General features: G+C 41.9%; 1 protein-coding gene across 1 annotated transcript in view; it reads right to left on the bottom strand.

Moving 5' to 3' along the window:
• Positions 1–593: 593 nt before the first annotated feature.
• Positions 594–12,734, bottom strand: part of appbp2 (amyloid beta precursor protein (cytoplasmic tail) binding protein 2) — a 16,959-nt gene continuing 4,818 nt past the window's right edge. The window contains exons 2-13 of the mRNA XM_029446059.1: positions 12,260–12,348; positions 10,373–10,524; positions 9,882–10,005; positions 8,243–8,411; positions 7,961–8,050; positions 7,777–7,844; positions 7,583–7,688; positions 7,349–7,473; positions 6,795–6,880; positions 5,224–5,414; positions 4,092–4,257; positions 594–3,177 (exon numbers count right to left, since the gene is read on the bottom strand). Of these exons, the coding sequence (XP_029301919.1) occupies positions 2,915–3,177; positions 4,092–4,257; positions 5,224–5,414; positions 6,795–6,880; positions 7,349–7,473; positions 7,583–7,688; positions 7,777–7,844; positions 7,961–8,050; positions 8,243–8,411; positions 9,882–10,005; positions 10,373–10,524; positions 12,260–12,348 (1,629 nt within the window). The 3' untranslated portion in view covers positions 594–2,914. The remainder of the gene's footprint in view (positions 3,178–4,091; positions 4,258–5,223; positions 5,415–6,794; positions 6,881–7,348; positions 7,474–7,582; positions 7,689–7,776; positions 7,845–7,960; positions 8,051–8,242; positions 8,412–9,881; positions 10,006–10,372; positions 10,525–12,259; positions 12,349–12,734) is intronic.

Below are 12,734 nucleotides of genomic sequence, written 5' to 3'. Positions count from 1 at the left end.
AGAAAATACTTTGTGTCCAAATCAGTGAAAAAAGAGCCTTTTCCTTAAACTTCCAGGGTTGATACAGAGAAAATGCAGAAATCACTTGCCAATAGCTCCAAGACAGTAGCCCTAATAGACCAGAATGCAATTCAACAAGTTGACATGTGTCCTTTGATGAAAAGCAGTCAGTGTAGGTGGACGAAAGAAGAAAAGAAACCAGAGGTTGGATTAACCGTGATGAGAGCAAACAGTATAGGAGTATCTGGGTAGATTTCTATCCATTATATTTTTAGCAATTATTTACTGTGTAGGAAAACATGATATGTATTGAACATTTGTCACAAATATACCGTTTTCTGCTAATTGTCCAAATCTAATGTTATCTGTGTATAGAACTGCTTGGAAATACTGACTGCAGGTAACATTCATTTCAACCTCTGCCCTGGAAAATGTTCTGTCTCCTAGAGGGAGGGTGCGATTGTTGAAGCCGAAGCACCGAGAGTGTAGCTGAGCGTCCTTTTAAGGGGGCTAAGGCTGGACCTCCTCAGCTAGAGCCACTCACATCACTACTAGAGAGGGAGATGTCCGACAGCACTGAAGCAACAGCAAGGCAAAGCTCGTTTTCTTCATTCACTTACAAAATAAACAACAGTGGGGTACTTATCGAAGGCATCACATTTTCAGTAATGTTGCAGATCATAATGCCTAAATTCATTTTAAAGCAGGACACTATTTTCACATTTTCCATCAGGGACATAATCTCATCAGTTATTTCTCTACAGAGCTATGCTCGTCTCAATTCCTTCATGACCAAGTGATCAACGCTGAATATTCATTCTACACCTTTAAAGGGTCAGCTCACCCAGATGATGAGAACATCTACTCCTCACTTACCTCTGATGGTATTTAGCCATGCAGATAGTTTTGGTTTGATTTACCCAGGTTACAATCTGACATTTCTGCCTCCACTCCAATGCAATTAAAGTGAATAGGACTTCATTAGTAGTGATGACAAGTGAAATAAGAGAGGCAACAGCAACATTTCCTCAAAATGTCCATTACTCCAGTTTTCCTAGGGATTAATGTTTTCAGTGGAACTTGGAATGATTCAACCAAAACCATCCGCAAGGACAGATACCACAGCGGCAGTGAGGGTCTGAGCCCCACCTGGGATTGCAAATTGTTTCCTAAGGTAGGAAGAACACATATATACTACACAGAATTATGTTTAAGTTTGTACCTTAAAAAGCCTTAAAAAGTCTACATTGGTTTGGCTCCAGACAAAAGCAAAGTGCACGGTACGTAAGGGAAATACTTGAGTGATCTGATCCTCCCTTCATTTTCACTGACATGAGTTATAACGAAGTGAGCATTACGGCATTAAGATTTTAAAAAAGACGTTCAGGGTTATTTTCCAAATTGGTTCATTCCGATTGAGAAACACCAGCTCAGCTCTATGGTGAAACACCTGATGGGAATTTGGACATAAACAGTCAGTATGGTGGAAGCTGATGGAAAAACATGGTTCAGTAAAAAAATATCTGGAACTTTACATTAATTGGATACCAGACCAGACGGAGTGGAGAGGAAAGGCCAGATGCACAGGTAAACAGGCTGGCAACACATGCTCACACACACTTACACAAATATTGGTCCCAATTGTAGTGCCCTTAAGGGTATAATAGTTTATTTAGCACTTAGAAGTATGGGTCCGTCTACAGACAGATAACTGCAAGCTGGTGTAAGGCTGGTAATCATCAGTGGAGCACTTGGGCACTCAGTTCTATCTGCGTATACTGACACACACACACACACACACACACACACACACACACACACACACACACACACACACACACACACACACACCAAATTGAACAACTACAGGGCCGCGTACACCTCTGTTCATCTAGCATCTTTCTCTTTTCACTCATCCTAGTCCCTTGTTTTAACGCGTTGAGCTGTTTCTTCAGGATTCATGGCTCACTCGGTAAGAAAAGCATACACAAAGGGCTACATAAACATACACTTTTGCATATAAATTGTTGGCATTTTAATTATTGTCAGTACTAATCTGGAAAAAAGAGATAAAATATATTGAAAACAAGAACTGTGAAGCCTGTTATGTGTGTAACAATATACCAACTGGTTGAACACATTCCACTGTTTGTAATCTCTCTCCAACAAGCAGTTCAAAACAGGAGATCTGAGGGTCCACTTTCATTTCTTTGCAAAGAAAAAACCAAGTGTACAATCTGCTGTATTATTTTACTGTACAAGTGTCAAAAATATCTGACATTTTCCATCTCTGATCCACCAAGTGATGATGTTGATGAATGTGGGTTAAAACAAGTTTTTCACAGATGAGTGTGGGGTCCAGACACGGTCGTGTACATAGCCCTGGAGAACATGGTTTCCATCTGTGATGAGTCTCATGGCATTCAGGGCTAAACCGCTTCAGATACAAAAAGCAAAAAGTGTCCTTTGATTCCAAACTGAAAAGAAAAAGGCGAGCGAGACACAAGAAGAGAGATCATTGATCACCCTTACAGGGTGGTTGAGGTTCTCTTTTCTTTTTTTGTTACGTCCCCCCCTCAGCCGTGTGTCCTCTTTCTCTTGGAGAAATGCAACAGTCTGCTCTGTGTGGTGAAGCTGCATCCAGTCTGGAGTTGCATCTTGGTGGTTTGTGAGAATGTTGATGAGGTTTGATAACGGTGTCTTCTCTACTTTGTATTCCACTAAATGTGAGTGTATGTCTGTGTGTACTGGCAGTTGCAGTGACTATAAAGCCAACTGTCTCGCCGGTGATGCTTGAATTTACTGTGCATTACTAATTAACTGTGTGCAGCTGATGCATCACATTTAGGCTCAGTATGTGTCCTCGCCAGGCTAAAGCCCCACGTGTCTTTTTTTCCTCTCTTCCCTCATAAAATCAACCGAGACAGGGACGGGTGGGGCCCAGGCTCTGAGCCAATAGGAATGCTTGTACCACCTCCTGGGTCTGCTGGGGCGTAGTGTTGACGTCCTCCAGAGCATCTGCCACGGCAAACTGCCGGTCCCTCAGCCTGTTCCAGTTGGACAGTACGTTGTGGTATTCAAACACCTTCTCGTAGTTTCCCACTGAGTTGTAGAGTTTGATCAGGCCTCGGTAGTCGTACTCCAGCCCACTGTAGCCCTCACCAAACAGCTTCTTACCTGTGAGGGCACAGGAAACATGGTAAACAACACAAGTCAGCATTCACCCGTTCAAACACTCATTCATACAGTGGTGGCAGAGGCGGCCATACAAGGGGCCCCTGCTCAGGAGAGATTAACATTCACACGCACTCATACGACGTTGACTATGCCATCGGGAGCAATTTGGGGTCACAGTATCTTGCTCAAGGACACTTCGAATTTGTGGACGACCCAAACCATGATTGTAATTGTTATTACTATTCTGATAATTGATTAATCATTTAAGCACATTTTTAAACAAAAATGTCAAACATTTCATTATTTCAACAAAATAGGAGCATTTATTTAGTTTTTATAGTGATTTGATGTCCCATAACATTCCATATTATTTACATGCTAACTAGGATGCTAATGGCTAACTCAATGCCCCTCCATGGGCTATTAGGTATTGGACAGAAATGAAGGATTAGAAGCTAACAATCAACAATCAAGTGTCAACAAGAGCAAAGTCAGTCTCATATCACGTCAGTCTCACAGCTTTGGCTCAGAACTCGGTTCATTTTTAGAGCTGCACATTTACAAAGCAACACTAGAGGGCGACACAGCTATCCATGAGCTTAACCCAGGCTATGTGGTATCTAGAAGCAGGCTTACTTTTACCCGGCTTCAAAGCTTCTAAGGAGAATGGCTAACCTGCTCGGAAGCAGGTTCAGTTCATAATATTGGATCAAAACATGTTACTAGGCAGCTTATTCAGCAGCTCACTGGAAAAACTAAATCATTTCTACAGTAAAGGATCCTGGCATGGACAAAAGTACTCCATTTAAAATAAGTAAAGTAAGAACTGTTTCTTTTCTTTGTTAAAAGCCAGACAAAGACAAAACAGTAACATCCAACATGAGTGAGCCATCCATCCCATCCCTGTGTCTGACCGATAGCGATGGAGCGCAAGTAGAGCCTCTCTGCGTCATCATACTGGTTCATGTCGTAGTTGTAAAGGGAGGCCAGGTGGCCCACAGACAGAGCCACTTCATAGTCCTCATGGCCCAGAAGCTGCTCCTTGATCTGGATGGCTTTGATGTGCATCTCCTCTGCTTCCTGGTTACACACACACACACACACACACACACACACACACACACACACACACACACACACACACACACACACACACACACACACACACACACACACACACACACACACACACACACACACACACACACACACACACACACACACACACACACACAAAAGATCTTTTTCAATGTAAATGACGGGGGATTCATAGAATTTACAGTACAAAATGGATTGCAGGGTTTATCTGAAGCTAATATTCAGTCTTCCAAATGTACACAGTAACTCTTACTCTTGGAGTTACCATCCTTGAACTGTAGCTCAACAGGGAAACACAAAGAGGTCATTTGATACATTTATTTGCTCTGGCAGATAAATCGAGTCCCTTTACTTTGGTCAGATTTCCAGCGGCCCGAGATGGGCCAATCACAACCATTGATCTAATGGGGGGGCATTTTCTAAATGAAGACCATAAAAATAAGCATTTGAGGCATTTGAGAAAACAACCAAGATGGCTGGAACTTTCTGTTCTAAGTATTGAACGAACTTGACAGTTTTTTTGCTAAAAGAAAAACAATTAACTGTACTTAAAGCTTTTCTTGAGAAGAAAGCCGCGTGTTGCTGTACCTCCGACATACAAACTCACAATATACCAGCTCATCTACGCACGCTGCAGTCAGTTTCCATTTTTTCCAAGTAAATAAATAGTTTTGAAAATGTGGCATCAACATAGTAGCTGCATGTTGTGGTGGTGGGGTCAGGTTCTTACATCACATATCAGATTACAATTATTTACCATCATATTCCAAGACTGGCAAGAAGCTCTGAGCTACTTTCACTTCTTTTGTTTCATGTTACCTTAACACTTCACTATTGCGTGCACGCAGACAGAGAGACAGACAGACAGACAGACAGACAGACAGACACGCAGACAGACACGCAGACAGACAGAGAGACAGACAGACAGACAGACAGACAGACACACACCTTAAACTTCCTCATGGACTGGTAAAGTCGTCCTAGGTTGCCATAGTGTTTGGCTGTCTGGACGTTGAACTCTCCGAAGGCCTTCTTGGCCAGCTGCAGTGATGAGAGGTGAAGGTCATGAGCCTCTTGAAGAAGGCGCTCTTCTGTCTCCTTATTGTGGCAGTCAATGGCGATTTCCTCCAGAATCAGAGCTGAGAAAAAATAAAAGGATGATAAGGCACATATTAGAGTGCCATCCCTTAAAGAGGCATCTAGGGATGTCACGAGAACCGATACTTCAGCACCAAGTCAATGGCAAAATTCTGGAAACGTGATGTACCGCAGGTACTGGGGGACTCGAGAATAACGCTGACACATTAAGATCCGAAAATACATTTTGCTTATCGGTTCCTAAAGCACACGAGTCTGGCCGTGCGGCGGCTTCCTCTCTCACAGCAGCTGTTTGCTGTCGGCGCATCCACCTCTCTCTCTCCTTGTCTCAAATAAACACTTTCTCCGTACACAGTACAGTACACAACACACACACACACACACACACACACACACACACACACACACACTTGACTATTTGTGATTATTTATTTATTTATTAAACTAACTGATACACATCAGCATTAAAACAAATCCAATGCCTGACTCATGGCCACTTCAAGGCTTATTTATTATTAATATTAATATTCTTCTTCTAAACCAGACATTTGTCTGTAGTAACCCACTCCTTTTAGAAACAGTGATACAAGTATTTATTTTGATGTGGGCACCTTGGGGAAACTGTTAAGAGGCTTGAATCTTTACAGTTAAAGCTTTAATGTGTAAGATATGCCAGAATTAAAACTTAAAACATTCACAAAATGAACAAACATGATCAAGAGGTAACCGGGTCAAGACATCTATGTGTTGCGTTAGAGATTTCTACTGAAGTTAGCATGCTAACTGACCTGTCCTGTAATACTCTAGAGGTGATAGTCAGTGATATTTAGACTCTCAGAGTTTCAGCAGTCTGCTCTAATGAACAGACAGACAGGCAGACAGGCAGGCAGACAGACATGCAGACAGACAGGCAGACAGACAGGCAGACATGCAGACAGGCAGATAGACAGGCAGACAGACAGGCAGATAGACAGGCAGGCAGGCAGACAGACAAGCAGGCAGACAGACAGGCAGACACAGGAGTAAAGAACACACAGTAAATATATCGACACTAGAAGAGAGAGAAGTAAAGCTGTACAATACAAAACACAATAAAAAGGAATAAAAATAAAAATAAAAAAAAAAGAATAATTTAAAACTTAGAATAAAATAATATGCCAAACTACTACAACTAAAATAAAAACAGGTTACCATACTATAGTAGGCTTTTTTTTAATAACTGAAGACTAAATTCAGATTGTATGGACCCAGTAGTAGAGGTGAAATACTGCCCCCTATTTCTTTGGGGCCGGCGACTCGGAACTACACATTACACCTCTAAAAATATCAGAAATGATATAAAAAAAAGCACAAGCATCATGGAGGACTGTACCCTCCACACAGTGGGCAGAAGCCCAGCAGCTCTGTGAAACTTGCTTTACCTTTGACTCTTTTGGAAGAGGCCAGCAGCAGATGGTCCTCTGGGAGAATGTGAGTTATGATGTCTATGGCACGTTCTGCATGGAATCTGAGGGACAAACACAGCAGCGGACCCAAACATGTCAGGCAACACAGACTTGGCTGGAAACTGTATTCTAAATCAGGATAAACACTTCCAAGAAAGTCAAATGTTTCCCCAAAAGAGAGAGTTGTTTTGAACCTCACACCGGGGTTAGAGAGGTCAAAGCATTACCCCATTTTGAATCAGGGTCTTTGTTTCCAGAAGGAGTGTCACGGCATCAGTTAATCACAAGGAAACACTCTTATACATCGATCACTGTGTCTACAATGATCAATGCTTTTCAATATATGAAATTAAGGCACGTGTTTAAAGCATGGAGCAACACAACATAAATCCCAGTACAGCGAGTAACAGAACAGACCGGCACAGTATGAGTCATAGTCTTGTGCTACAGTTATAAGGGAGCTTAGGTCTGATGCAATGAGCTGGCTGCTCTAGAAACAGTCCCGAGTTTGTAAGATTCGTTGTACTCACAGAGCATTGTCAAATTTCCCAGAGCTATACTGGTGCACGTATGAGGAGTAGGCAAGGTCTTCATGGGCTGTGGCAACGTGGATGTTCTTCCCCCCGAATACAGACTGTCGGATGTCCAGCGCCGTCTGTTGTAAAGAAAGAAAGGACTTTATATAGATATTGATAATACGCAACAATGTTTTCTAATGACAATGAAAACATGTACAAACTTCTGTTGCTAATCACTCTACTTACCTGGTAAATAGCAACCGATTGGCATATGTTGTCTACATTTAATAAGTAAAATCCGTAATCTAGCAGCGTGTCAGAGTATTTGGGATGCTTGTGTCCAAAATGTTCTCTGTAAGACACAAAACAGTGAATCAGAATTTCACGATAACAAAAGGAAAAAAGAAAATGTTTAGACTTTAGAAGACACAGCAGGTTACCTTGCTAGAAACACTGCATGTTTGATCAGCTGCTCAGCTTTTCTGAACTCTCTCTTCACCACACAGGCCTGCAGAGGAAAGACAAGTCAAATGTCCCACCATCAAGAGAGCTGCTCTCCAGATATATTCCACAAACTCACTCAACACTCAATAATATCTTGTAATATAAACAAACATAGTTAACCTTGGAGGCTTGCCGGAGGACATCAACCACTACTTTGACAGGCAGCCCTGGAGTAATTTCCTTCATGGCCTCTATACACCACCGGTATGCCTGGAAAAAGCAGGAAAAAGATACGAGTTACTTACTTAATCCTCGTCTGTCTGGAGCATTTCTCAACATCTCTGCAATGCTGTAAACCAGACTCACACCTAATCATTCAAAAATAATTCAAACTAAAAGCACTTGCCTTTATTATCTATAATATATAAGATTTCTTTCAGTCACTGCTGGTCAGACATGTACCTCATCATAGTGGCTTTTGGCGAAGAGCAAGGCACAAAGCTCGCCGTACAGCGCTGCCTTGTTGGCCTGGTGGCCATGTTTGGCTAGTTTGTCCATGTAGGATTGAGCAAGCTTGAAGGTCTCCTCCCCCAGGTGGTACTTACAGTTGCCATTTCGGACATGGAGCAGCCTGTGCAGACAACAGAGGGAAACTTCATTACAATCTCAGCTGTGTCTATTCACCTTGGATGTAGACATAAATACAGATCAAACATTTTTAAAGAGCCTTTCTGTTATTCTGTAAAACTAGTTGATTATCAGAACTGTCATCACTTCATTTTCTGTAAAATAGAAAGTTGTACGGGCACTGTGATTGTCACACTGTGACACAATTCTTAATTAGAGCCCCTGCATGTAGAATTTGAAATGTTGCTTAGATTTACTGGACTGGAGGAACACAAAGGGTAAAGACACAGAGACCCTGTTTACACTAAGTGTTTTAATGTTATTGGATCACAAGGGGACAGCTCTAAATACAAGAGTAAACGACCACCAAGCGCATTGTGATCCGATCACTCAAATCACTTGCCGAGGTGGTCTGGGACGCAGTCGACCACTTATCTTTTGTAGTGTAAAGGCTAATGCATTCTGATGCTTCCTAGGGGTGCGCGATATGACCAAAAATGTATTTGACAGTTTTATTTGGGGTTTTTCTGAGGTGACATTACAGGTCATTTATCAGAGGCTCACAGTGAACTAACTACAGGGACAGTCTCCCTGGAGCAGCTCAGGGTTAAGTGCCTTGCTCAGGGGTACAATGGTGGCAGCTCTGGTATTGAACTCACAACCTTCTGGTGTTCTGTTTTTAAGCCGAACCACTAGGCCACATGATTCGACCTCTTTACACTCTTATTGGCAATGTAAGGACACATATCTCTCAGACTAAAATAAATAAAAAACGTATGTGTTTATTGACTCCGAATAGGAATGACAATAAGGTACAGGCCTACATGTGTTTTGGGAGGAATAGTCTGCCCTATAATGTAGGTCATTTGGTAAATGTAATGTGATTAATTCCCTGTTGTTTTCAGTTGGGAGTGAACTGTATTGCTGAACATGAATCTGAGCAAAAAATTCTATTTGTGGTCAAAAAAGCTTTGTTCAGATGTTTACTGTGGTTTTATTTCAAAGACTGTTCACCTCTGAAGCAGACGCTGTTGGACCAATAATGTGCAAGAGACACATGGACTGTTGCTCGCATTGTAGACACAGATCCCTGAAAAGGACGTAACTGGAAATGACCGCTGCAGATCTCCTTTGTTCCTCCTATTTTGCATCTCCAGTTGGTTCTCAAATTGCGTAAGTTGGCTTTGTCCACGATGTCTGAACATTTTCGAAAAGCCCATATAGACATATTACGAGTGTGTCAAACACCATGGGCTTTAGGTTTGCCTGGAATACGCCAACGAATAGAACTTTTTATTTCCGGCAGACTGCGCACGGAAAGTGAATTACTGTATCCCACCAGTTAAAAACAACCTTAAAGACTTATAAGACTTATAATGGTAGGGAAAACCCTGCATTCTACACAAAGGATCTTGGGTCAAAGAATTCTTGGTAAGTAAAACCTTCAACAGCGTCCACTGACACTCAGACTGACCTGACACAGCATTCCACAGCCCTGTAACAGTGGAGGATTTCACTCTGGAGCGTGCACAGCTGCAGGCACGACAGAAACACTTTTTCTGCATCTCCGTACCAGCCAGCATCAGACAGGAAGCCACCTAGAATAAAGACATCTGATTAATACAGCCGTCTACATATCAGAGAGAGATCATAGATTCAGCGTCACCTGTGGTCGTCTTTATTAAATATATTATCAAAATTCTAGGTCTCATCTTTTGAACACAGTTCCAAAACAATTGCGCAACAGACTTAATAGAACATCCATAGTAGTATTAAATGCAGTATAATTACATAGATTTGTAATAATTAAAAGGACTATGGGCTGCTGACAATGATTCGGCCCACCTCTGGGCTGATGTATTTTTCCTGTGAGCTAAACTTATGATAACAGCAGTGTGAGGAATGAATGGCCTCCACTTATTCACTCACATGAGAGATACAGGAACAGACTGTGTGAAACCTTACCCAGCACAAAGCCGAACTGGATGGCCTTCTCTTTGACATGGGCGTCAGACTCTGCGATGTAGGAGCAGCGGCGGCTGAAGGAGTTTGCCAGAACTGAGGCCACTTTCACACCGTGGTCCATTAGCGCTTGAAAGCAGTGGTGCAGAAGGTGTCTGAAGTGGGTAGGACAGAGGAATGGTCCATGTCAGTAGGAGGCACAACTTTAGAGGAATGATTCATATATTGTTTGTCACATTCATGCCTTTTTTAATAAAAAAGACATCAGTAGTCTTAACAGACATCACAAACACCTTGCTAATCAGTGCATAACAATGCTGATGACAACTGCTATTGTTCTCTTATGAAGCCCATCACTGGAGGTTTAAAGCAACAACACACCACACAGATAACAATGTAGAAAGGACATCAATAATGTACCTTAACCTAAAAGGGTGCTTTACTGTGCACAGCGCATTTTCATTTTACCAAGCTCTTATACCAGGGTAACATTTGTCACAAGCCCTTTTCCTTAAGTGAAGTTTGAGTGGCAGCAGAGTGTGATATGAAACTTAAAGCTGGGGTAGGCAGTACATTTTTGCCGTCATTGGGCAAAAAATCCAAAATAACCTTTCAGTACATTGTATTTCAAGTGGTACTCCGAGAAGGCAGTTTCCTGGAAAAGGCAAATATAAACCCATCAGAATTTGGAAATAGAGCCCTCGTCCTGCAGCTCTGCCCTCTCTGTTTATGAACCTTTTGAGGAACTTATTGCGTTTCCACCGCTGGGACCAGGGTCCATTCCCAGGACATTATTTTACCCCCCGCTAAAGTCCCTGGTCAGGGGGAAGTACTCTCCGAAAGCTGAGGGACCATTTTTGAAACGCTTAGCCGGTATCGTCAGGCTCTCTTTTTCAGAAGTCAGACTTCTTTTTTGTTGCTGGAGTAGCAACTTTTCCTGCATGATATTCCGTCGTTGAATCAGGCTTTCACCATCTGAAGGGACGTGCACCTTTGGAGAACAGCCAATTGGAGCACGCTATCTCTGAAATGACCTGCGATTGGCCAAGTCTCACGTCACAGGTTAGATTTTCTAAAGCCTGAAAACAGAGCCAAGAGGAGGTGCAGAGGTCTCGTTGTCTCTCAGACCACTTTAATTACAAGATGATAAAAAGGTTATTATAGAATTTTTGCCCATTGACACCAAAAATATACTGCCTACCCCAACTTTAAAATAGCTTTGTTAAACTGATGTACACTGAACAGGAGGAAGGGGCATGCACAGCTCACAGGTGAGGAGCAGTCTATGAATGTATTCTTCCAAAAGTATATCATTATTATACTAGGGATGCAACCAACAATTACATTCAATAGTATCAAGTAATCTGATGATTTTCTTCATGATTAATTGTTAATTAATTGTTTAATGATTAATTTCTCACAGTCCAAATGTCTTGTTTTGTCCAACCAACACAGTTCAGAAGTTAAGATATCCATCTTATATCATATAAGACAAGGAGACGCATCAAATCCTGTGATTGGAGAAGCTGCACCAGAACGTATTCAGAAATTACTAAACAATTATTAAAATTACTTACTTATCTGTTGATGGACTAATCGATTAATTGACTAATTGTTGCAGCCCTATGAGGTTTAAAATATATTACTATCAGACTTTCTTCATTAGATATGTTCCGTAACTGTGTTTTTGCTAAATAAATACATGAGGTTAACGATGTCCAACCGTAGCCAATATTTAATGAATACAGTTTTCAGCACATAAAGCATAAACTGCTCTGATAACTAACAGTGTAAGGGACCAGTCTCCAAAACCATTTTTTTTAAACAACTGATGGGTCCATGTGGAAGGTGCAAGTTTTCAGGCACAGGTTAGTCCCATTATGTTCTTACCTTTTGTCTGAAGCCCGAAGTACTTTAGCAAACACCTCCAGCTCACAGAACTCTCCTCCCAGCTGGCAGAGCCGGCCCTGCTGGTAAAGCTGAGACACACACACACACACACACACACACACACACACACACACACACACACACACACACACACACACACACACACACACACACACACACACACACACACACACACACACACACACACACATCACACATCACACATCACACACCACACACACACGCACAGATTGAGGAATAATAATACAGATGTCAACTCTTCCATTAGGAGCACAATGATGAGTCTATAGTTAAGACTGATCTGATTAATAATGTGCACAGAGCGTCTCACCGCAGAGGTACAGGATGTCCTAGTTGTAACTACAATGGTGGTGTTTCTGTCCTACTTTTTATCCTAAGCCCCTTTTAAAACCACCTGTTAAAGGCGGCGCTGTTCCACCGCTATTCCGCCTCA

This window comes from Cottoperca gobio, chromosome 13 (assembly GCF_900634415.1).
Source record: "Cottoperca gobio chromosome 13, fCotGob3.1, whole genome shotgun sequence".
Taxonomy (NCBI): domain Eukaryota; kingdom Metazoa; phylum Chordata; class Actinopteri; order Perciformes; family Bovichtidae; genus Cottoperca; species Cottoperca gobio.
The sequence above is the reverse complement of the archived record's forward strand: the minus strand, read 5'-3'. Positions and strand labels throughout refer to the sequence as shown.